Here is a 26,426-nt window from a genome sequence, read left to right as displayed (position 1 = left end):
CAGAGTATACTGTGAAAAGCGCATAATGCGAATCCATATAGGTGACAATTTGTTGAAAACTAATTAAAACACATATTCATAACCCTACTCTTATTTAACCTCACGATGAGGTTGAATAAGAGTAGCTGATTATCTCGGAGAAGTAAAAAGTCAACTACGCCATAGCTCCGGTTAGCGCAGCGAGGGCTAAAATACTGTGAAGGGGGCCCTGGTGCTTCACAGGCTCCGTTTGCGGTTAGGTTCTTATTAGACCCCCCTAACCATTCATTCGTAGGCACGGTAAGCATAAAGCCGCATTACACCGAAAATTAGGGGTCACCTGTATGGTGGACTTTTACCACTGGAACAGGCAATCCGTAATGTTATTCTTAGCCAGATAACCAGCTGCCGACACCACACGGCTATCTAGGCTGTTCGTGGAGAGAAGTTGACATTGACTTCACGTCAACTCTCAATGTGGCCGAACAGCCGGAAAAATTGGCCACTTCTCCAAGGGAACCAGGCCCTGGAAGTACCCGGATGGTGGCCAATTCGATCGAAAATCACCGAAATGTACTCCAGTGTACTTGTTTTGCAAAATCATGAAGTTTGACATGTCGCAAGATGGGTTCCAAAATTGAACGAAAATTGGCCACTTTCCCAAGGGAACCAGGCCCTGGAAGTATCCGGAGGGTGGCCATTTCGATCGAAAATCGCCGAAATGTACTCCAGTGTACTTGTTTTGCAAAATCATGAAGTTTGATATGTCGCGAGATGGATTCCAAGATTGAACGAAATTGGCCACTTCTCCAAGGCAACCAGGCCCTGGAAGTACCCGGAGGGTGGCCAATTCAATCGAAAATCACCGAAATGTACTCCAGTGTACTTGTTTTGCAAAATCATGAAGTTTGATATGTCGCAAGATGGGCTCCAAGATTGAATGAAAATTGGCCACTTCCCCAAGGGAACCAGGCCCTGGAAGTACCTAGAGGGTGGCCAATTCGATCGAAAATCGCCGAAATGTACTCCAGTGTACTTGTTTTGCAAAATCATGAAGTTTGATATGTCGCAAGATGGGCTCCAAGATTGAATGAAAATTGGCCACTTCCCCAAGGGAACCAGGCCCTGGAAGTACCCGGATGGTGGCCAATTCGATCGAAAATCGCCTAAATATACTCCAGTGTACTTGTTTTGCAAAATCATGAAGTTTGACATGTCGCAAGATGGGTTCCAAGATTGAACGAAAATTGGCCACTTCTCCAAGGGAACCAGGCCCTGGAAGTACCCGGATGGTGGCCAATTCGATCGAAAATCACCGAAATGTACTCCAGTGTACTTGTTTTGCAAAATCATGAAGTTTGACATGTCGCAAGATGGGTTCCAAAATTGAACGAAAATTGGCCACTTTCCCAAGGGAACCAGGCCCTGGAAGTATCCGGAGGGTGGCCATTTCGATCGAAAATCGCCGAAATGTACTCCAGTGTACTTGTTTTGCAAAATCATGAAGTTTGATATGTCGCGAGATGGATTCCAAGATTGAACGAAATTGGCCACTTCTCCAAGGCAACCAGGCCCTGGAAGTACCCGGAGGGTGGCCAATTCAATCGAAAATCACCGAAATGTACTCCAGTGTACTTGTTTTGCAAAATCATGAAGTTTGATATGTCGCAAGATGGGCTCCAAGATTGAATGAAAATTGGCCACTTCCCCAAGGGAACCAGGCCCTGGAAGTACCTAGAGGGTGGCCAATTCGATCGAAAATCGCCGAAATGTACTCCAGTGTACTTGTTTTGCAAAATCATGAAGTTTGATATGTCGCAAGATGGGCTCCAAGATTGAATGAAAATTGGCCACTTCCCCAAGGGAACCAGGCCCTGGAAGTACCCGGAGGGTGGCCAATTCGATCGAAAATCGCCGAAATGTACTCCAGTGTACTTGTTTTGCAAAATCATGAAGTTTGACATGTCGCACGATGGTTTTCGAAGCCGATCTGCCAGTGACCATTTTTTCCGGGAGGGAGGTAACCCCAGTACTCCCCGGAATATATCCGGAACCATGGCCATTGGACAAAAATTGACTTCGGTTCCTAAAACTATAGGAATTTTGTGATCGATTCCAGAAGATTGCTTGAAAATCCGTTAGAAATTGGCTGAGCTGTGTGGTTTTGAATTTTGAGTTTTGTCGTAAAATGGGGGTTGGGGACGTACGTGTTAAGGGAGTTGATGATCATCTCCAAATCAAGGAGGAATTGGCAGTTTTGATCCCAATGAGTGGAACGACTGCCCGAAAAGACCTGAGAGGAGCTGTTAAACATGCATGACGGGCCTTAGACACTACTCTAAAAACTTAAGTGGCCTTACAACTGATGGAACCGGCACTGGCAATGACGGTAAAGAACACTGGCATTGTGACACTTCTAAGAAAGGAAAAGCAATCACAGTGGTATGGTTATATTTCTCCGCACATTGCATTTTGCACCATGAGAATTGGGGCGAAAACGATTAATATTCCTGAAGTTAGCGTTGTTACGGTAGACTTCGTAGATTGGACACTAGTGATACTCATGCTTCTTTTGAAATCCTTATCCAGATTGCTATCAGAAATCAATCAATTACTCCCCATAATCCTTGATTTCAATCTAAGATAAAAATGACAAAAGCATGAGGATTACTACTTCCGGTCACGCCCATCTTTACCGTAACTAGGGATGGGGAAGGAAATGTTGATGCAGAACTTACTTAGGGAGAGCCCCCAACTTGGCGATGCCCTCATAAGATCTACGGAGTTTGTGGTTGGGTAGGGTTAGGTAGGTCATGGACGTTTGCCTCAAGCTGACAACTCGACCCATTGCATATGTTGTTTATGTGTTTATAATTAAAACTCTTGCCAGCCGGTTGTCAAAAGAGTCTATATAGTAATATCTATTTTATTTATATTTTTCTTCTTTAAATGTTCATGAACCGCACCGCACCGCACCGCACGTCAGCCGAATGACGTCACCATCCGGAACGAAAAATCCGGATCTCCGGTCACCTCGGACCGTTCGGGCTGAAGTTTTAGCCACATGATAAGGGACCCCACCCTGGATGCACTCTCCAGAAGCACCGAACGCTACGGGAAGTCCACTCGGGCGAATCGGGTCGGTTTTCACTGTACGGTTCTGTACGGAAACCTAGTCCCTGACGCACTGGCCGAATCTCACCCGCCGGACGCTAAAAAATGGCAGGTAACTTTTGCCAAAAATCCACTAAAGGGCTGACTACCAGCCGAATCACCAGCCGAAACTAGGAAAACACGCGACCGAAAAGCAAAACACGTCCAAACTAGTTGCTTGTTTGATCTGAACTCCACAAATTCTTCTTTGACAATATACGCGCAAAGCTTTTCTGGCAATATGCCTGTATAAAACAAACTTAGATTATTGTATGATAATCCAGCACTTGTGCACATTTCAAGCCTCCATACAGATTCCGGCAGGCCCCCATACAAAATCGCAAGTAAATCCAACATCCACTAGTTGAGTGTATCTTCTATTGTATAGAGGAATGCTTGGAAATTGCTAGATTAAATTGGACTTTCTGGCAGGACAAAAATTCAACATGAAATGATCTCACCAGATTATCCGCTACAGCCTACAGCTACAAGCACTTAATTTCGGCATAGTCGAACGACACCAAAAACATTTATTAAAAAATACTGATTTAAAAAAACACTAATATCGCATCACATAAAGTTGCTATCATCACGCGTTCTTCAAGCATCAATTCGAAACCTCAATATGAACATTAAATAAAATTTTGAATTAAAGGCAAGCTTGCGAAATATTTAAATCACACGCGGCAAGAACTTTCGCTGTTTCTCAATAAGCTTCCGGGTGGTGCAACCCGAGCCACCGACAGCCGAAACGGTTCCAACGATTAATATTCCTGAAGTACTGGCGCATTAAGTTAAAAAACTTTATCAACGCGAGGGATCCACAACCAACAATTCTAAATGATGTTGCCGGAAATGGAAGCAGATAATGGATATTTGCTGTATTGTTGCGAAGTTCGTTGACGAAATCGCACCATTTTTACAAGATAAAGAAAATTCTATGCCCGCTTTTCTGGTGGATTTTACCAGACGTCTCAATGACTTGAACATAAACCTGTAAGGCACGGATCAACACGTCGAACTTTTATTATCCAATATTAAAGCTTTTGAAACGAAATTGGTGTGAAACATTTTTGTACAGCTTGTGGCTGAAAACTGGTACATTTCCTTCATCTTGTTGATTTTGTAGGACACAGTTACGTATTATCCATTTTCTCATCATCGTTTTATGATGGGAATTATATATCGTATCCGAAATGTTTCAAATGAAGATTATCGACTTCCAAAACAACGACGAGCTCAAATCTAAATTTCAAAAAGAAAACATCTCTCATCTCAGCACATTTTAGGAATAAAAGCAGTAATAAATTTCGAATCATGTCCTGCGAATTTTGGTCACAGATTGCGAAACCAATATACGATGATTATTCGAGAGTAGGCAACAATTCCGTGTTTCCCATTGAATTTGCAACCAAAAGACCTGTTACGTTGAAAAATGTATTTTTGAATCCATCTCAATCGTGGTTTTTGCCATTCTGTAAAAATGAAAAAAAAGCTCAATGTTTGAAAATTTTGAAAATATATTTAAAAAATTGCCGAATAGTGTTTGGCCCACCAGAAGATGTTAATTCTGAAATTTGGCCCGTGGCTTGAAAAGGTTAGGCAGGCCTGCTGTAATTGTTAATAGCATGTACGGTAACATTTTCCATTAAAAATGTTCAGTAGGTTAATGAGCTACATTTTAGACCTCTATTTAGTTGAGTTTATTCAATACCAGTACTGCAGTTGTCTCTACCGTTAGCCAATCAAGATTATGCTTCATAACGTCCCTCATAAATATGTTTCGGATTAAACAAATCTGTTGAAACAAATTATTTGTTATTATTCCATTTATTGTAAATTAATCATCTCAGCTATCAGTCTAAATTATATTTTGGTTATAGAATACATAGCTTTTGTACTGATTTTCACGACCAATCCTAATATCGGATCCTATTTTTATACTGTAATTGCGCAACCTCTCGTGACTGTTTCGGTTTTCCCAAGTGAACGGCCACAAGCCGCTCACCGTGTTTCATCGGTCTAGCTGCTTCCTCTTCGAAAATTACGGCTCGTATTTTGTCCAGGACCTTACTATCAAGGTTTAACCCTTCGGAAGATTTTAGTCCGAGAAGTACTCGCTCATACTTTCCATATCGAGCTTCCTCCGTCTCAATATTATACGTTCGAGGCACTCCGCTGTGGCCTTGACCCAAAGTTACCACCGCCAGCAGTAGCACCTATATGAAACCGGATTAGGACAGGAAAAAAACGCAACAAGATTACACGACACTTCAATTAACCAATTAAGCAAATCAATCGTTGATCGACAAAAGTTAGGGGCTTTGCATGGCCGTTCGACCTTCAACTTACCGCTGCGGCACTCGTCAGTTGTCTCATTTGCTCGATGATGGTCGTACACTCTCACGTTCCATCCGCCACGCGACAGACTCGCGACCGTTTCGAATGATGGAAAGATCTAAATGGCCGGACAAAAATATCATTTATTCGCTTTTATATCGCAGTTGCTGAAGTTGTAGCCTGCGGTTGAAAAAGGCACCCCACAGAAGTAACATCTCTGCCGACGATGGCTTTAAAACTGCCATTCACCACAACTTGCGTATTCGAAACCTATTATCAGAAGGTGCTGTATTGGGTACTGGGACTGTTTATGTTGGCAGCATCAGCAGGGCGTTGATGATTGCACCAACTTGGTGAAGCCCCACACTGCGGTTCGGGTGTTCACCCAGATGATGCACAGTGGTTGTGGCTGGAAAAGGATCCGGATAAACGACATGCTGCGAAAAGGTGAGATATTGACCGTTGAACTATTTTGATGAATTAGTTTATACCAGGTAATACATAAAAGGATCGTTCAAAACAAATGCTTTTAACTCAAGGTATTCAAGTTAATCTCCTTAAATAGTTCTTTATAAAAAAAATGTCAATTATAACATACTAATATGTACAACAGAAGAGGCGTACGATTATCATTCCAACGATGGTCGAGCTGTACTAGGCTGAAATAATTGATTCATCAGAAAACATATTTTAAGCTCTTTTTAGTGGAATGTATTCAACCGTCTAAGACGAGGTAAGTACTCTCCATTTAATTCCACTACGTTTTATCTTACGCAGATACGTATTTCGTCGAATCGAGTCAAGTACAAGACACTGAAGATGACCTCACAGTTGAGGTCGAAATACGTATTTGCGTAAGATAAAACGTAGTGGAATTAAATGGAGAGTACTTATCTCGTCTTAGACGGTTGATTCTTCAGGTTGGTTTCACTTTTTATTCTCTAAACCTAAGAGTATGAAACCATTCCGCTCAACAAAATGACCGAGCTAATATTACCCGTTAATCTGCCTACTTCATTCGAAAAGAGATATTAAATATGTCAAACATAAAATTACAAAAATCGTGCTATTTATTTATTTAACGGGAACCTTCTTACAAACGAACGTGAGGTGATCCAAAGGTGGCGGCAGCACTACGAAGAGCACCTGAATGGCGATATGGCAGACAACGGTGGCGGTATGGTATTGAACCTAGGAGCACGCGCGCAGGACATGCGACTTTCGGCTCCGAATCTCCAGGAAATCCAGGAGGAGATCGGTCGGCTGAAAAACAACAAAGCCCCTGGAGTTGACCAACTACCAGGAAAGCTGTTTAAACACGGTGGTGAGGCAATGACTAGAGCGCTGCACTGAGTGATTCCCAAGGTTTGGGAGGATGAGGTTCTGCCGCAGGAGTGGATGGAAGGTGTCGTGTGTCCCATCTACAAAAAAGGCGATAAGCTGGATTGTAGCAACTACCGCGCAGTCACATTGCTGAACGCCGCCTACAAGGTACTCTCCCAAATTTTATGCCGCCGACTAACACCAATTGCAAGAGAGTTCGTGGGGCAGTACCAGGCGGGATTTATGGGTGAACGCTCTACCACAGACCGGGTATTCGCCATACGTCAGGTATTGCAGAAATTCCTCGAATACAACGTGCCCAAACATCATCTATTTATCGACTTCAAAGCCGCATATGATACAATCGATCGGGAGCAGTTATGGCAGCTAACGCACGAAAACGGATTTCTGGATAAACTGATACGATTGATCAAGGCGACGATGGATCGGGTGATGTGCGTAGTACGAGTTTCAGGGGCATTCTCGAGTCCCTTCGAAACGCGTAGAGGGTTAAATGTGATGGTCTCTCGTGTCTGCTATTCAACATCGCTTTGGAGGGAGTAATATGAAGGGCACGGATTGACACGAGTGGTACGATTTTCACGAAATCCGTCCAGTTATTTGGTTTCGCCGACGACATTGATATCACGGCACGTAACTTTGAGAGGATGGAGGAAGCCTACATCAGACAGAAAAGTGAAGTTAAACGGATTGGACTAGTCATCAACACGTCGAAGACGAAGTACATGATAGGAAGAGGCTCATGAGAGGTCAATGTAATCACACCGCGAAAATCGGAAGAATGCGGTGGGGCGGGCACGTAGCCAGAGTGTCGGACAGTAATCCGGTGAAAATGGTTCTCGACAACGATCCGACGGGAACAAGAAGGTAAGGTGCATAGCGGGCAAGGTGGATGGATCAGGTGGAGAACGATTTGCGGACCCTCCGCCGACTGCGTGCCATGGACCGAACTGAATGGAGAAGACTTTGATGTGCAGTACAGGCCACTCCGGCCTAGTAATAAATAAATTATTTATTTATTTAAAATAATAACATTGTTACAAGAAATTATACCTTATTCTCGTTGACGATCATTTTTTGAGTCACTCGTTTCGAATAAAGTCAGAATACCTTTTGTCCAGCCTTAGAGAAGACTCAGTTAGATGGAATCTATTTTACTGGGATGGCTGATAACATGATCTGGTACAGCGTATGCTTTCATCAAATGTGATGATTTACTAGAAGTGGATGGATGACATTTGCTTCATTTGACGATTTTATGATTATTCGCATTAGATCCATTAGATCCTAGCATGTTTTTTTTATATTCCCCAAAATTATGTTTTTGAAATAAAGGGTCCAGGAAAATTGCCTGGGCTACCAAATCGTTTGATTCTTTGTCTGAACGTTTAGTAAGCCCCGTCATCAAGTTCGATGCGACCTGAAATTAGTCACCATGTTATTTTCGACTAATATGTTTCGTCGTTCTGTCAATTGGCATGCGACCTGACATATTGGACCGGTTGATGGATGTTGTTCTATACTTTCGACCTAAAATGTTAACAAAAATATTGTTGTTCCAAGATTTCAGGTTCGAAGTTGATTTAACTTAACTGATTAAAGTTGATTAACATTGATTTCTATTCATTTTCTCCGCTACACCCAGGTTTTTTTACCCGGTATGGTTTTGGTCATTTAAGACCTTCAGCGTCCATGAAGAAACCCCACGAAAAAATTCACAAAAATCAAAGAAAATTCAGGGGGTATTTAAAATGCTGTAAAAGTTGAGGTTAACCGAGAAATTAATGATTGTGGATTTCCTGGTCTCGGTGAAGCTAACTGATTTGGACTAGTCATCAACTCGTCGAAGACGAAGTACATGAAAGTACATGATAGAAACAGGTTCAAATTGTTTCTGAACTGAATCAGATTGATTTTCCTGTCCTGTAGATACAAATTCAATGATCAAAACCCAAGTAACAAAAAGTTCCTTCACAAGTACGCTTTTCGCTTTATCGCTTTATCAGATTCAAGTTAGATTTCAAGATTTTAGATTCAAGTAAATTGAAAATGTCTGATAGGTAAGATGTCTGATAGGTAAGCGAGACTTTTCTACCATCTTTCTCCGTTGAAATTATCAAGAAAATCATTTTTATACTGACTTCATAGGAAAATTTTATTATCATCCCTAAGTTCAAAATATTACATTTTGCTCAGTGTTGAAAAGAAGGCCTTCGTGATCTTCATTTATTTCTTTGTAGAGTTCGTTGAACAGACGTTTGTTGCTTCAGATTTGATGTAGTTCACTAGTCTGAAAACAGTCTCCAGTTCTATTTGCAATGGTTGCGGTAGAGCAATCGGAAAATAATGCAATGAACACCCTTGGCATGGCGTCAGGCCATTTGGTAGAACACTATTTGGCCGAATGCCGTTTGGCCGAATGCTGTTTAGACGAATAATTAAACAAATTTTACCTAAGGTTTCGAGTGGTCCTTGTTCCTACTTCCTTCTTCTTTCTTCCTTCTTCGTTCTGCATTCCTCCTTCTTCCTTCTTCATTTTTACTTCTTCCTTCTTTCTTCTTTATTTATTTTTTATATCCTCTATCTTCTTCTTATTTCTTCCTTCTTCCTTCTCCCTTCTTTCTTTTTCCTTCTTCCTTCTTCCTTCTTTGTTCTCCCTTCTTCCTTCTTCCTTCTTCATTTTTCTTCCTTTTTCTTTCTTCTTCCTTCTTCCTACTTTCTACTTCCTTCTTCATTCATCCTTTTTCTTCATTCCTTATTCCTTCTTCTTTCTTCGTTCTTCCTTCTTTCTTCTTCGTTTTTTCTTATTTCTTATCCCTTCTTCTTCTTTCTTCCTTCTTCTTTCTTCCTCTTCTTTCACCCTCCTTCTTTCTTTCTTTCTTATATTTTCTTCCTGCGTTTTTGTTCCTTCTTCCTTCTTCATTCTTCCATCTTCCTTCTTCCTTTTTCCTTTTTCCTTCCTCCTTTTTTCTTCCTTCTTCTTTCTTCCTTCTTTTTTATATTCCTTCTTCCTTTTCCTTCCTCCTTCTTCCTTCTTTCTAATTCCTTCTTCAATTTTCCTTCTTCTTGCTTTCTTCTTCTTTTTTCCTTCTCCCTTCTTCCTTTTTCTTCTTCCTTCTTCTTTCTTCATTCTTCTTTCTTTCTTCTTCCTTCTTCCATCCTCCTTATTCCTTCTTCCTTCTTCCTTCTTACTCTTTCTTCTTCTTTTTTCCTTATTTCTTCTGCCTTCTTCTTTCTTCTTTCACCCTTCTTCCTTCTTCCCTATTCATTCTTCCTTCTTCTTTCTTCCTTCTTCCTTCTTCTTTCTTCCTTCTTCCTTCTTCATTCTTCCTTCTTATTACGTAGCAACAAAACTAAAAAAAATCGCACGCCATGACGTAAGAGCTATGCGATCCTAGTAGCTGGCTTTTACGTTATGGCGTGTATTTTTTTTTTTTATTTTGCTTCACATGTAATTTCACAATCAGACATAATTTTATGACAAATAGGCCGCTCCTTTTATGTGCATGTTATTCAACATAAAATTACAAGGTATTTTTTAAGTGTGCAGAAAACGCAATGTTTCAGCCGCCATTTTGTTGCGTGCCGGTTATAATTATACCGTTTGTTGGAGAAACTGCATATGTATCATTTCTGGCCAAAATGAGATTTTTATATATTCTGAATCCTCGTCCAAAAATACGTATTCTGGCAAAAAATACGAAAAAAAAACATGTTTGGTCCAGGAATGTATGAAAAAAAAAATTATTTGTTTGAGAAACTACATATGTCCAAGTACTTTGAAGAGCAATTGTGGAGTACTGCTTACGGTGGACGGATTCCGAATCAGAATATTGTAATTTTATTAATCACTAGCAGACCCAACGAACTTCGTTCCGCCTAAAATTAATTTATTCTCTGATTAGTTTTCGAGTTATGCAGAAATTTCTGTTTCATTTGCATGGGAGCCCCTCTTTCCAAAGGGGAGGGGTCTCGAGCCATCTTAAAAAACTTCCCCGGCCCCAAAAACCTGTGTAACAAATTTTCATGCCTATCGGTTCAGTAGTTTCGGAGTCTATAAGGTTCAGACAGACAGAAATTCATTTTTATGAATATAAGATTTTATTGCATTTTTCGTTGTTGTCAATGCAATACAGTGGAGCACATGGAAAATAGAGGCCCTGGGGCACATGTATTAATAATACATGTTCTATTTAAATTTGATTCATTTTTAATAAAATTAAGTGCTAAGGTGTACGGATTTCGATGCACCGCGGTATTATTGTTTTGGTTCGACCGCTAAAATGTTTTCCTATTAATTCTTACAATATTCATATTCTGGTTACCACTACCAGATTCCACTATTGGTTACGTTCATATTTTATTTACTTATCTTTTTGTACCTGAAAAACATCCTCATCAGCAATTTGGAAGCAAGCAAAAACTTGCTTCCAATTTCACTGACCCAAACTGAAGTTCTTGTTTACCTTTGCAAGAGCGAGCGAGGGGCTATCCACTAGTGCACGCATAAAACAAACAGGAATTTAATTAATTGCATAGGCCTATTATTCGGCAACTCGGCCGTATGAAAACCATTTTTTTTTGTTAAATATCTTGGCTGTGCATACGCACAGCACATGTTTCGAAATGGACAAATTGATATGAAATTTGCGAAAAAGAATCCACGTGTCTTGGAGGTACTCGAACCCTCAGTAGGAGGTTGAGGGTAGGAGTAGGAGGTTGAGGGATCGAGTACCATTTACATTTTATTTTAAAAATAAATATGTGAATGAATATTTTTGAATTCAATGGATGAAATTTATATCTGTGCATGGTGCGCATTTGCTTATGGAATCAGGTTGGGTACATATCGATGTTGAGGAAATTGCAAGAAGCCTTGGTTGATCCGGTAGATACTTTGGGTTGAACTTGAGAGCGTTGTGGAGTACCTTGAACATCTCGTATCCAAAAAAATGGGTTTACATGATGTGCATGTGCCTTTTGGACCAGATTGGGTGTATGCCGATGATGATAACATTGCATAAGTCTTGGTTGATCTGGTATATACGTGTAGCCAACTACGCTACGGAACCCCCCTACGGTTTGGTTTTAGTCGATTAGTGACCCAAGTGCGCGTTGTTCCTCCAAGAGCATCGTTCAGGTCTCGTGTCCATAGAGGACTACCGGTCTAATAAGCGTTTTGTTGATAGTCAGTTTGGTACGGCGACGAACTCTATTCGAGCCCGAAGTACGTACGATTTCCAGCCACTATGCGTCTCCGAATTTCTCTGCTGGTATCAATTTCGGCAGTCAACAGTGAGCCTAAGTACGCGCATCTTCTACCACCTCGATTTCGTCACCACCGATGCAAACTCGAGGTTGGTGGCTCACATTGACATCTCTTGAGCCTCTTCCTATCATGTACTTCGTCTTCGACTTGTTGATGACCAGTCCGATCCTCTTAGCTTTCCATCTTCTCAAAGATACGTACCAAAATATCTATGTCGTCGGTGAAGCCAAGTATCTGGATGGACTTCGTGAAAATCGTACCACTCGTGTCAATCTATGCCATTATTGATCATCAATAAAAATGTGCCCAAGACTCGTATATTTATGTCAGTGAAAACCGGTGTTATGAGAAGTCTATCCAGAATGAATACAGATTTACCGAAAGCAAATCTCGGCCAATCAGCACCGGTCTCCCCCACACTCCTTTGTAGATTTTTTATGAAATGTATAACATGAAGCCTCCAACCAGAGCGTTAATGAATAAAGCTTCCAATGTATGATTAAATTTGTTATGATTAAATCATTCAACTCTATGATTAAAGATTATGATTAATGATTTATTCATTTTTGACAATGAATAATGATTATGATTAATGATTAAATTTATTTTTGACAATGACTAACGATTATGATTAATGAATAAAACATTTGAAGTATGATTAATGATTATCGATCGTGATTAAATTTTGACACAATATGTGTATGATTAATGATTACCGATCGATATGATTAATGATTAATGATTATGAATAATCAAATTAAATTATTTGCATAGTGATCAATAATCAAGTAACCGTTCGACCAAAATATGTTTTTTTACCTTTGAAATATTAATGATTATGATTAAATATTGTATGATTATGATTAAAGATTAATGAATAAAAGCGATGTATGCAATGATTAAAATTGATGATTAATGAATAAACTCAAAACAATCATGAATATGATTAGCGATTAATGATTAAATGCAAAAATCTATGATTAATGATTGAATCGTATTTTTTGTATGATTATGATTAATGAATAATTATTAAATAACCCATTATTCATTAATCATGATTAAATCTATGATTAATCACTAATGCTCTGCCTCCAACCAGGGGATGGCAGATTTTAATACAGTTCTGCATAAGAACCTTACAGAAACTGTATAATAATTGGGCATATACAATTCTGTAAGCTTTTTATACAAATATTGTATTAAAATAATACAGATTTGTATTATTTTAATACAATATTTGTATAAAAAGCTTACAGATTTGTATATGTCCAGATTTTATACAATAATTGTCAGATTTGTTTTTTGGGTGTATGTTATTGCAATGCTACCGTACTGTCAATTTGTCAATTTACAACCACCGTGCATGGGATAAACCCATGGCATTAATGGCACACTTTTAGTTGACACTTGCCCAAAGCAAAGTCTACCAACAGAAGATTGTCAGTCGACCAGCTACAGGTCCTCTTGAGCGGTGATCATTGTTGACCCATGCATTGTCCGGCAGCATTTTATTGTGGGATATCAAAACCAGCCGTGAATGAGTATGAAACCATTATTGAAGATCACGTTCATGTAGTGCTGATGGCGAAATAAACCCATACCGGAGGGTACGAAACGAATTGCATTTGAAAACCCGATCCGCTGGGAATTGACTTGTAAATATTATAAACGGTTGACCGGCGGCGTGCATATGAATGAGTATGCAAAAATGAAGTTCTGGGGGATGCTAAATCCATCTCTCGCGCTTAGTTTCATAGGGGTGTAACCGTATTGATCGATTTCTCTTAATCGATTTTATATTTTGTTAATAACTCAATTGTTTCAAAACCTACAACCGTGATTATTGATTCTGGTGCAAGATACAATCATCCTTTATCACACCAAACCATTAAATCATCGACAAACTAGCGAAATTTGGTACAATAATAAAAATAAAAAAACGACGAAGATAAATCGATCTATGCAGTTACACCCCTATGAAACTAAGCGCGAGATCTCTGATTGAAAAGTAACTAAAAGAAATAGAGTAAGGTACAGTGGGGCAAGTGGGTAAAGGAAATCGTATAGTTCATGTTCATCGAGTCATAAAAGCTGAACATAATATTGAAATTGATCATATTTATGACATAACGAATCATTTATCCAATCTTTATAAGCCTACGAACAAGATGTTTGAAAAATACTTTAAGGATACAAAATATTTGGAAAACCAAAAAATTTGTTTGAATTTTTCACTTGCCCCACTTGTGGGGTAAGTGAAAAAATCATTTCAAAGGAGAATTTTTCAATATAAGATCACATTTTCTGCTCATATTTTTCATGCAAACGATTATTATACTGAATAGAGTATAACTGTGATCTGTTGTGATGCTTTTTGATACTTCATGAAAGTCACTGGAATGCACTGCAGTGCCTCCAATAATGTTTTTTTAGTTTTCTTTACTTGAACTTTTTGAAATCTAACATTTGTGTCTAAAATTACTTTCTATTTCAGATTTATAGTAAGATAATAAGCCTTGGCGATTGTTTTTTTAGTGTATACAGAAAAAATATCTTTGAAATATTCATCAAGTCAGGAATCATCAGTGTTGGGATTCATTAACAATCCACTTAGGTTTTCAGTAGAAGAGTCCATATTAACAAATGGCTAAATCTTCTAAATTTCGACAAAATAAATCATAGCTGTTGATATATTTGAAATTGTATTGATGCCTGTATTTAAGCTCTATAAATACCATTTTTTACGAATTATTTATCGAACATAGATTATTTAATACACTGACACGCTTTGCACTTCCGTTTATTGATTTTGTATTACCACGTATCACTCTAATAACCAAAAGCCTTCGAATGAGTTTGAATTGGTATTATTTGTTCATATACGCTTAATAGAAATTATTTTTGATTAAAAAAATAGAGAAATGCATTCAGTGCCGGAAAATTTTCACTTGCCCCACCCGTGGTAAAAAACAGGCAAAGCAATAAAATATTTTTTTCAAAATTCTTAATGTTCATATCCTAATTTTTGTGGCTGGAATTCAAAACTATAGAGAAAATCAACTTATCTATGCATTAATTGAATGTGTTATGGAACCCAACATAATAAAAATATTTGTATTTATTGACATGCAAAACAACTTGTGCAAAAGATATACTTGGTAGTTTAATAACTTTCACTTTCGCACGTTGAAATAATTCATTATTTCATGTTTAACTTATTCAACGCATTGATTTGAATGACCTTGTATGATTGTGAAGTGAAATTGATGAATTTTGTGGTTCATCAGTGAAATACTTGCATTTTTTTCACTTACCCCACTGTACCTTAAACATTCCGATAATCGATCAAAATAAAACAATAAATAGCTGTCATCTTTGCATTTCGGATTTTCTCGTTGCTTTATTATTGAAAGTGGTGCCCTTGAAAACGCGAGGTGGAATAAATTGGATTCCGAAAAGTTCGTCCTTAATCCAGATACTTTTTGAATTTCTCCTTCTCGATAATCTTTTTATCACGATATCTCTTTATCTCAATTTGTTCTGCACATATTTTGACCACTCACTCTCGCTATGTCGATATATTTATAATTCTGGACGACTAGACTCTTTGGGCAATAACAAACACATTAACAAGAAATGAGATTTCGGTGCAAATCGTTCACAAACCACGCGTTCCGGTTCCGTATTTATCAGCGCCAATTATAAAGATTCATCACTCAGCTTCGGTGGCGATTGTGGGAATACAATGGTTACGCCCTTTTGGTAAGTTATACTTGCATCGTCCACCCCTACCGATAACCAAGAGCTGGGGACAGCCCTATTTTTTTGGACGTTAACTCTATTCACAAACCGATAGCTAAATAAAAGCGTGTACATTGTTGTTAGTTGCTCCAGAATAAAATCTATTTTTCCGTAAAGTATTCCACGTGTGCTAAGTTTATCTCCACTAGAGTCCGAATTCCCGGTGACTTATCCGTTCCACTGCATTCTGGGTCTGCTCATCAGGTTATGAGCCCAGTGGTCTGGTCGCCGCGGAGTTTGATAGCGAAAAGTTTTGGCTGCTCGAGCCGGCCATTTTGGTATTCCGCCGCGTGTGCGAAGAGTGGAAGAAAATTCGCGAAGGTCTTCCGGACGTGTGTATTGGTGTGCACGGAGTATTTTTATTTCTCGTTGTCGATTAGCACCGATCGGGTGTAAGAAAGTCTGAGAGACTAGTGCGTCAACATCCGTTGAAAACATTTTTTTATTGTTCGCGTTCGTGCCGACTAGTGGAAAGTAGCGGAAAATGGTCGATTCCAGGTTTTCGGTCCAAAAGTTAAACGGCCAAAATTGGCAGACCTGGAAATCGCGCGTAGAAATGCTGCTTTGTCGGGAAGATTTATGGTACGTGGTAGAAGAAGACGTGTCTGATGAAGAAGATCAAGACGACCAAAAGAAGAAAGATGACCGTAAGGCTAAAGCCACCATAGTGCTATTGTTAGAGGATAGCCAGCTCCCGCTGGTGAAGAACAGTGTTTTTGCTCGCGACGTGTACCTTTCGTTAAGGTGAGTATACAATGAAGCCAGAAATCGGTCATTTTGTAAACCACGTGCTTTTCCAATATTTTTTTCAAGAGCACGAGATGAAAGATACATAACGCGTATGGGGCTGAAATAATGGTAGATCGTTTGCTTAGTTATGCTCATATCATAATTTGAGTTTCGGAACTATACGAAAACTATTACGCCAGATTTGGGCTTTTGGAAATGTATGTAGATAAACGTGAGGTGAATTTGAAATTCATTACGGGATTCATTCTATAATCACCTTAAAAGCGTATCATCAGAAGACGAGTCGATCAGTGCGCGTTTCCCTTCTTAAGAAGTTGTGCTCGGTTAATCTCGCGGAACGTGGTGATCTCGAAAGGCATTTGAGTGATATATAAGAGTTGTTTGATCGGCTTGATGCCGCCGGCACAGAACTCGATAAGGATACAAAGATTTGCATGCTGTTGCGAAGTTTACCGCCGTCATATGATGGCATCGTATCCGCGTTAGATAGTCGCTCAGATGACGATATCTTCATGGAGGTGGTAAAATCTAAACTCATGGATGAGTACCTCCAGCGTTTGGAGAGAGAAGGTTCCTCTGTGAAGTCAGAGAAGGGGATGCGGTCATCCGTAGGTAAGGATGGAAGAAAGGAAACGAGAATTTGCCATTTCTGCAAAATGCCGGGCCACTTACGCCGGAACTGCAGAAAGTTAGCTGCGTCGCAGAAGGTGGAGAGTTCCAAGAAGGAAGTAGCGAAGTCGAAGACTGCCCAAGGTGGCGGAAGAGAGGTTGCTTTTACATTGGGAAATAAAACTGCATCCGCAGCTTGGGTCATCGACGGTGGTGCGAGTGCACACATGACCGGTGACAAGTCGTTCTTCGATAAGCTGCAAGAATTCACTGGAGGTTGGATTACTATGGCAAATGGTGAGAAAACCCATATTTGTGGTGAAGGGTGCGGTGTCGATGATAACGGTGAAAGTGTGAAGATCACAATGTCCGAAGTTAAATATGTGCCGGGACTCGCAACGAGTTTAATTTCCGTAGAGCGCTTAGCAGCGAAGAACCTGAAAGTGCTGTTCGAAGAAGATTTGTGCAAAATTTGTGATGAAAAGGGGACCGTCGTGGCGACAGGAGTTCACGCCGGCGGATTGTATCGGGTACGTCTTGGCCATTCATCCATGAAGGCAACAGCTGGGCACCTGGAGAACTGCCAGCACCAGTGGCATCGACGGTTGGGCCACCGAGAATGGGCGGCTGCTGAGCGTTTGCTGAAGGAGGAGCTTGCAACCGGAATCAAGGTAAGCAATTGTGGCTTAAATATAGTATGCGAGTGTTGCATGGAGGGGAAGTCTTCTAGAGCCCCCTTTCCTTCGGTTATTGAACGTAAGTCGACTCGAATCCTCGATATCGTTCACACGGACCTGTGTGGGCCGATGAAGAATGAGACCCCAAGTGGTAGCCGCTATGTCTTGCATATTATTGATGACTATAGCTGGTTTACCGTAACATACCTTCTTAAGGCAAAATCCGAAGCGGCCAATAATATCAAAGATTATGTTCGGTGGGCCGAAACTCTGACAGGACGAAATTCGTGCGTAATCAGGTCTGATGGTGGGGGCGAATTTGATAACGCCGAGCTGAGGCGGTTTAACAAGTAGGAAGGAATAAAGCCGCAATACACCACCGCATATTCTCCGCAGTCCAATGGTGTGGTTGAGCGGAAGAACCGGTCGATTACTGAAATGGCGACCTGCATGCTAATCGATGCAAATCTGGAAAAACGGTACTGGGGTGAAGCAGTACTCACAGCAACGTACCTACAGAATCGACTTCCATCAAGGACGATCAAGAAGACACCCTTCAAATTGTGGTGGGGGCGTAAGCCAGATCTCAGCCACTTGCGGGTGTTCGGTGCAGAAGCTTTCGTGCACATTCCGGAAAACAAGCGCAGCAAGATGGACAAAGCTCGAAAACTAGTCTTTGTCGGGTATTCCATGGAACACAGGGGATATCGTTTCCTGGATCGTGATACGGACCGCGTCATCGTCAGTCGAGATGCTCGATTCGTTGAGTTGGGTAATGGATCATCTTCCTTTGAGATTCCCGTTGCTGTTTCAAATCGTGAAAAACGCGGATCTGCTGGGAAGGAGTGTAAAGAAGAACACGAAGAGCATCCAGTGATCGAAGAAGCTGAGGCAGGTGATGGCGAAGACCTGTTAAAAGTCAAGCCAGTTAAAAGCCAGGAGAAGAGGCAAAAAGTGACGAAGATAGTCGATACGATTCGTTCAGTAACAATTCCGAAGAAAGAGTGCAAACCCCAGTTCGTCAGTCTTCTCGTAAGAATCGTGGTGCAATTCCCAAACATTTGGATGATTTTGTGTTGGACTTCTCTGTGGGCATTGCCGCGTGTGCGGTCGAAGAACCGACGGACATAAGTGAAGCGAAACAGAAGCGTGAGTGGAGAGAGGCAATGAACGATGAACTAATGTCATACCGGCGAAATGACACAACGACACAAATGACACACAAGTTTGGAGTGGATTTTAACGAAGTGTTCGCTGGTTACACATCAAGCAACACTTCGTACGTTCTTTGCAGCAGCGGTGAAGCAGAACATGGTTGTGCGGCATGTGGATGTAAAGACCGCTTATCTCAACGGTGAACTGGACGAGGATCTTTACATGCGTCAACCACCTGGTTGCGAAGTGCAGGGGCAGGAGGAGTTAGTATGCCATCTCAAACGTAGTATATATGGCCTACGACAAGCCGCACGCTGTTGGAACCGGAAGCTACAAAAGGTATTGACAAAACTTGGATTCCGTGCATCTAACGCAGATCAGTGCTTATTTGTGAAGAAAGTAAAAGTAATTAAGCTGAAAGAATTCATTCTCGTCTATGTGGACGATAAGCTTGTAGCATCAACGAACGACAAGGAGATCCAGTGTATCATCGAAAGCTTAAAGAATGAATTCGAACTAACCAATCTTGGGATGGTACGCCATTTCTTGGGCATGGAGGTGCTCCGAGATAGTGATGGGTTCAAGTTGCGTCTGCCAGTTTACATCGACCAATTGATTGCCAAGTTTGGAATGGATCAAGCGAAACCAGCTACCACTCTGATGGATCCAGGGTTCTTGAAGACCCCTGATACGACCGAAGGATTTGCTGTACCGAAGTTTGATAGGTGGGATCTTATATTTAGCTGTAAGTGTGCGACCAGATTTGGCGATCAGTGCAGCGATTCTTGGTCGAAAGTTCGCAAAACCGAGTGAACGTGACTAGACGGCAGCAAAGCGTGTACTTCGGTATTTGAAGTTGACACGCAATTACTACCTTCGTCTTGGTGGAGGCAAAGATGAAACACTATCTAGTTACACCGATTCAGACTGGGCAGATGACATCGAGACAAGGCGATCTACTTCTGGATTCGTCTTCATGTTCGGAGACGGAGCAATCTTTTGGGCCAGTCGACGACAATCGTGCGTCACGCTTTCCTCCATGGAGGCTGAGTATATGGGCGCTGAGCGAAGCTTGTCAAGAGGCATTAAGGCTTCCCCAGACCTAAGCGATTTCATCGCCGCGACGGCGACAACTAGTCGCCGCGATTCTATCGTTCGGTCGCTGCCGGCAATGTTCTATTTACGCTTCCATACCAATGGCGACAGAATCGCTGTCGCCAAGAGATAGAATCGCGTCGCGACTGTTGCATCGCGTGTGTTTGGGGGAACCTTTATGGCTGAGGAAGCTTCTAAGGGACTTCGATGAAGAGCAAGAGAAACCAACCACGCTACGCGAGGACAACCAGGGTTGCATTTCGTTTGTAACCACTGAACGTGCCAGCCGCAGGTCAAAGCACATTGACACACGGGAAAGATTCGTTGAAGAGCTGTGCAACACGGGGGAAGTAGCTTTAGTGTACTGCCCAACAGATTCGATGGCCGCGGATGCGTTAACCAAACCACTAGGACATCAGATGCTAGAACGATTCCGACAGATTCTCGGGATCAGGGAATAGCGGGAAAAGGACGAAACATTGAGGAGGAGTGTGGTAATACAATGGTTACGCCATTTTGGTAAGTTATACTTGCATCGTCCACCCCTACCGATAACCAAGAGCTGGGGACAGCCCTATTTTTTGACGTTAACTCTATCCACAAACCGATCGCTAAAAGCGTGTACATTGTTCTTAGTTGCTCCAGAATAAAATCTATTTTTCCGTAAAGTATTCCGCGTGTGCTAAGTTTATCTTCACTAGATTCCGAATTCCCGGTGACTTATCCGTTCCAGTGCATCCTGGGTCTGCTCATCAGCGATGTATTTTACTACAGGTGTGGGCCAAACCCCAAAGTAGTATTTGTTTAACGAAAATTCACTCTTTTGAGAGAGAAACTTTCAGCTGGGTTGTCGAAGATGGCCGAGTGGCCGAATGTGACGTCACGTCTGGTATACTCAGTACAATTTTTATAACAGACGTGACGTTTCATTCCGCCCACCCACTGTGGGTGGCAATGTTTACGTTATTTTTTCGACTACTACAGACATAGAGGACTTTGGCGCACACCTTTACTGAAGCACATCGCTTCGGTGGCTAATCGAAAACACGTACGTATAATGAACATTTGTTTCTGCAACATGCATACATACCTCCACCGACTTTACATCTTAGTATTTAAACTTCTTTGGGCTGCATTTTTTTCGCAATGCTTCCGCTTTTGCTTCCGAATTTTAGAACTTCACGAAAAGTGATTGATCCATCCCCGTTCTATACGCCGACTTCATTAATAGGACATCAGTATCTAGGTGCTTCAAGAAAATTGCAATTTCCTCCCAAGTCGGTCGAGGACTGCCCGGTGGAAATCGAAGCTGTACGGTGTTTACAATCTCACACGCACACATTTCGGTAAAGAAATGTTGGATGGGCATAATAGGGAAGAAGGACGTCTCGAGACGGAACATGAAAATCAAATGAAGTGTCGACTATCATGGACCCCAAGGTGGTCTACTATAGGGCGAATTCAGTCAGACTTTAAAATGTTAATTTCAACGAATAACGTCGTGTATTTGAGTGTTTTATGTTTGTATGATGAAGATGAGATGCAGATATCAAGTAGATTTAATATATTGAAAATTTCTACTCCTTATGGCACGAAGAGCAAAATTCCGCTACTAGGGGGTCCACTATTGGGCATTTCGCCCTTCAGTTCAAATTCAAAACAAAAATATTTTCAACCATAGAATTGGATGGGAAAATAACAGCTTTGCTCATTGAAAGCTTTCAAATTGCATTCGCTTCGGAATTGGTTTCTGACGTTTGTCCAGCCAATTCAACTTACATGTTCTTATTTCAGCAAGACTCAAAAATAACCAAATTGCATTTTATGAGGAAAGAAACTTGAAATTAATCCGCGCAGTTGATTTTTGTTGAAAAATAATACCTGCGGAGTAAGTTAGAGGAATGTTAAGTTGATTTAAGTCGTCAACCTAATTGCATAAAACGAAAATAACGAATCCTTTGAAAGACAGAAAGGTAAATTGTTTAGTCAATACGAATAAGTTTAAGGAAAATTTATTGCTTGATAAATTGATAACAATTGTACGGAACTGCTGTCTTGATATATGAAGCAACTTCATCCGACGAAAGTTTGCAGTCTATTCCAGCGTTTAATTTGGGGTTTTGTTCAGGTCCATTATACGCACGGAGTCCATTACTAGTACTCACTCCCTATGCAGTTTCTCAAACAAATGATTCAATAATTGTGCATTGGCCTGATTCCTCATATAACTCCAAACACATTCAAATGTGAGCTCGTATCACTCTTCTTAAGCTTTGGAATTAAACGATGCATTACCAACCATGAAAAGCCAGTTTTCTCCGTCCATATTAAAATGCGTATGTTTGCTATAGAGTTTCTATTTCCCCGCAGTGCTTATTCAGAGCCGCGCACATATTGTAATGCAACCTCTTGTATTCCCCAAATGTTACAGGGGTCTAACGCCGTGGGCTACGTCCCAAGTAACAATTTCCATGCTTTTTGGATTTATTTAATTCTTATAACGGATTTATGATAGCAATCACCATGGCTAGTTGCTCAGTTTTATTGTCACTCTTATTACTATCAATAATACTCTCATAAGTCTGCTGAAAAAGCCTCAAACGTCAAATTCCAATTGATTTTATGAGTTGCTCTACGGTTGTAATGAAGAGCGCAATAATCCATATTTTCAAAGCTCGATAAAAGCCAAAAATTTTGGTCGTAATGTAGTCAAATGAATAACCGCAATAAGAATATTTGCATTGCAAAGAGTTTATAAGGGTGTGAAATAAGAGCAACATTTTTCTGATCGGAATTGATGATGGCCATATTGGAAAAGAAGAAGCATTTTCAAACCAGTCCTATTTATCGCTGAAATCCATAATTAGATAATATTTTCGTCGCGTAGAACACTTCTCCTGGTAAATGATTAGAATTGGAAACATATCAGGGTAAAATCTACAGATTAAGTGGATATTTACAATTTTGATATTTTAATTTATTTTAATTTATTGCGCTGAACTACATTATTTTGCGAGCGCGTAGTATAGAATCTTATTATTTACCTGGCTTTCACCATAAAATCGAAAGCGCAACTTATTTAATGATAGAATGTTGCAAAACAAAACAAAATATTATTATGATAACATCCTTATCATAATTTTCATCAACAGTTCATTTTGTTATTATTTCTCCGTAATTTTGTTTCCCTTTTTTCAAACCAACATTTTTGACAGCTGCCGCAGCCAAATTCCCTTTTTTGCGGGTAGTTTAAAAAGGGATTTCAAATTCGCTTATAAGAGGTTTATAGTGGTCATCTAGAGAGGGCCACTTAGCAATATCTTACCCTTATAGTGGTCATCAGATGGTTGTCGTATAATAATAAGTTTTATTGTGAGTTCTTATAATTTGATCGCGAAAACCATTCCAAGAGTGGAATAAAACTTGAAATGTTACTTGGGGTGTTTGTATACGTACCGGGGGGTCGCCTCCATATAATTGAAACCAGAAGGCATTTGCGTACTCTCGCCCAGATTGCCCTCGGTCATCTTGAATCGCCCCACTGAACTCAAAACAAGTCGCTTTGTTTTGGAACATTGGATCGACATGATCACTGTGCGGTTGTGCCGCGAGTCAACTGAATAGTTGATGGCCGTAATCAGGCGTTAAATCATTCCCCAATTAACCATGCCGACATCGTCGGTGGTTGGGCACAGCAGAGTGAAGTCACTACCCACAGCAGGTCGAATCACTGCGGCTCGCAATTGAAGCTATTGGAAAATAGACAATCATGTCGACACTGACGAGGTGGTGGTTTGAGTTCATTTTTTATGCTGACATCAGTTTAAACTCACCGGTCCGACTGTCCTAATGACTATTTGGCCCAGACAGACGAGGAAAAAAATGCTGCTTGGTAATGATCGACTTCATTCGAGCGAAGCCTACCGCCCGCGGTAGGATCGTCCCTTAAAATTTACATGCACACATGGTTCTGCAAAGGTTTTTTTGATTACCCAAATGGGGCCGTTCATAAATCACGTGAGTCGATCAAGACTGATCTTCGTTTTTGAATTAGTCTTACTGGATTCTAATTTTCTAGGACGGAAATGAAATCTACGATGGAAATATTTGTCATGTCGCAAGCACACATTTACATGCTGCTCTCGGGTGTCCCATGGATATCTATAGAGTACTAGTCGACCCGGCAGACGTTGTCCTGCATAGTAGGCGAAAATGCGCGTTGCGAACTGCCTATGCGGAATTCTCATACAAATCTTTGTTTCAGTTTTTCACGTTTTGCTCAACTTTACATATGATTTTCACATGAGGAAATATCATATAAACCCGTCGGAAACGATGACGAACATATCTGCTGAAGGAATGAAGAAAATCCATCCAGCCGTTTTCGAGTTATGCGGATACGAACACAGACCATTTCATTTTTATATATATAGATGTACATGAAAAAGCTGATGAAATCCATCCGTATAATATAGACTTGGGTTGGGATCTGGAAATTTAAAAAAAACTTTTTTGCAACCAAAATGCTTACGTTGCTTATGAAGGCACCAGTGCAGTATTCATACACTGTTCGACAATAATTCTTGTTTGAATCTGATTAATGATCAACAAATTTGTTTGCTTCTTTTGAGGCTAATCCCCGCGCTGTATACATATACCGCAGTCTGTTGCCACCGTGCGTGGCTGCTGGTGGTGATATTGGGAGAAGGGAATTCAAGAAGCTGCCTCCGACCTTCCTACTGTTCACGTTGATGGGCAGCGGCTGCTGCGCTCGCTGGTCTTTGACCGTGCGCGCGGCGGTTGTTTGTGCATTGTTGGAAGGATGTGCGGGAATGGATGGAAGCCTCGAAGCTGTCTGTGGACGCAACCGAAATGCAAACCCACTCAAACGATAAGAAACTCTGAACAATATCTTTGACTTGAATTACCCGACTTGAGTCAGCGGAAAAATTGCTTCCCAGCAGATCTGAAAATGGAGAGTAGCTGCAGCATGCTTTCGGTGTTTTGTTCTTGAATTTGAAGGCAACTTTTGCATGGTTTATGTATCCTGGATTGCTGAAAAAATTGCAGTTCATGGTCGTTGCTGTCAAATAAAGAACTACATGTAGCAGCTGTTTTCTACTATCTCTTTTGCATTGGTATGTTGTTCTCATAAAAGTTACAAAAATGGTGCAATGCACTGAAAATTTATTGATATTTTTTAAATAATCGGCAGTTTGGGAGTACATATCTGCAGATTATAATGATTCACTATTAGCAAACACGTCAGTTATCAAGACTTACTTAAGTTTGAAGAATAAACTATATCACGAATATCACGTTTCAAAACAGAAATAATGAATCATTTGGAATACCACGCTTTTAAACTGAATTACTATTCCAGTTTTTCAGCTATTCACCCAACCAGCGGATGGCTGATTTTAATACAATTCTGCATAAGAACCTGCAACCAATTGTTGTATTGAAATCTTACAGATTTTTATTATTTTAATACAATATCTGTATAAAAAACTTACAGAATTGTATATGCCAAGATTTTATAAAATAATTGTCAGATTTGTTTTTTGGGTGTCCATATCCAAACAATAAAAGTGCAGAGCAATGTAAGGCATTTTATATTTTTTTATTTTTTGTGATTTTGATGTCAGCAGTGCAAATGTGCATTCACCCTACCAATCGATGAAATAGATACAGTGTTGACCTGATTTTGTCACTCCCCGATTTTATCACGTTTTCGACCCGATTTTGTCCCTTCTTTTTATTTCCGTAAATAATACCGCAAACAACATTGATTTTCGTGAAACAACTTTCACCGCATGTAGTTTATTATAAATGGGACCGTACAACGCATTTTGCCTTTCCAAGACATAAAAATGATTCATATTTGTGAAATGAATTAAAAAATTGAAAATATTTTTTTCCTATTTTGTCACATACCCTGTTTTATCATCCCAAAATTCACCAGGGTGGTTATACAATCGGGATATTACTGTGCTTCATTCCTTTCTTTTAATTGCTTCAATGAAATAGAAAATGAAGTGAGAAGAAATGTTTAGCTTCGTGGCAACAACTATGGCTCACAACGTTTTAAAAAAATCACGGTATACAGACAACAAAGTAGGCTCGTAAGAGAAATGACACTTCAAGAGTGACGCATATTTTATCGCCATATAATAGAGTAGAAAAGTAAGCATGCTGAGACCGTAGAGCATCGTCTCAGTTCAGCTTGTGCGAAGATAGTAGTGACGACACAT

At 40.3% G+C, this 26,426-nt stretch overlaps 1 protein-coding gene across 1 annotated transcript; it reads right to left on the bottom strand.

The window, feature by feature from the left end:
• Positions 1 to 4,943: 4,943 nt before the first annotated feature.
• Positions 4,944 to 5,689, bottom strand: LOC134215655 (uncharacterized). The gene is made up of 2 exons (XM_062694793.1): positions 5,485 to 5,689; positions 4,944 to 5,351 (listed from the first exon to the last, which is right to left on the bottom strand). The coding sequence occupies exons 1-2, from the start codon at positions 5,509 to 5,511 to the stop codon at positions 5,052 to 5,054; spliced, it is 327 nt and encodes a 108-aa protein (XP_062550777.1). The 5' UTR covers positions 5,512 to 5,689; the 3' UTR covers positions 4,944 to 5,051.
• Positions 5,690 to 26,426: the final 20,737 nt, after the last annotated feature.

This window comes from Armigeres subalbatus, chromosome 2 (genome assembly GCF_024139115.2).
Source record: "Armigeres subalbatus isolate Guangzhou_Male chromosome 2, GZ_Asu_2, whole genome shotgun sequence".
Classification (NCBI taxonomy): domain Eukaryota; kingdom Metazoa; phylum Arthropoda; class Insecta; order Diptera; family Culicidae; genus Armigeres; species Armigeres subalbatus.
The sequence above is the reverse complement of the archived record's forward strand: the minus strand, read 5'-3'. Positions and strand labels throughout refer to the sequence as shown.

Bases quoted from the DNA above. Each gene is read 5' to 3' on its own strand.
- LOC134215655 (XM_062694793.1), bottom strand. From the start codon at position 5,511: ATGAGACAACTGACGAGTGCCGCAGCG. The intron at 5,352-5,484 runs GTAAGTTGAAGG...GGTTTCATATAG, and splicing joins AACTGACGAGTGCCGCAGCG to GTGCTACTGCTGGCGGTGGT.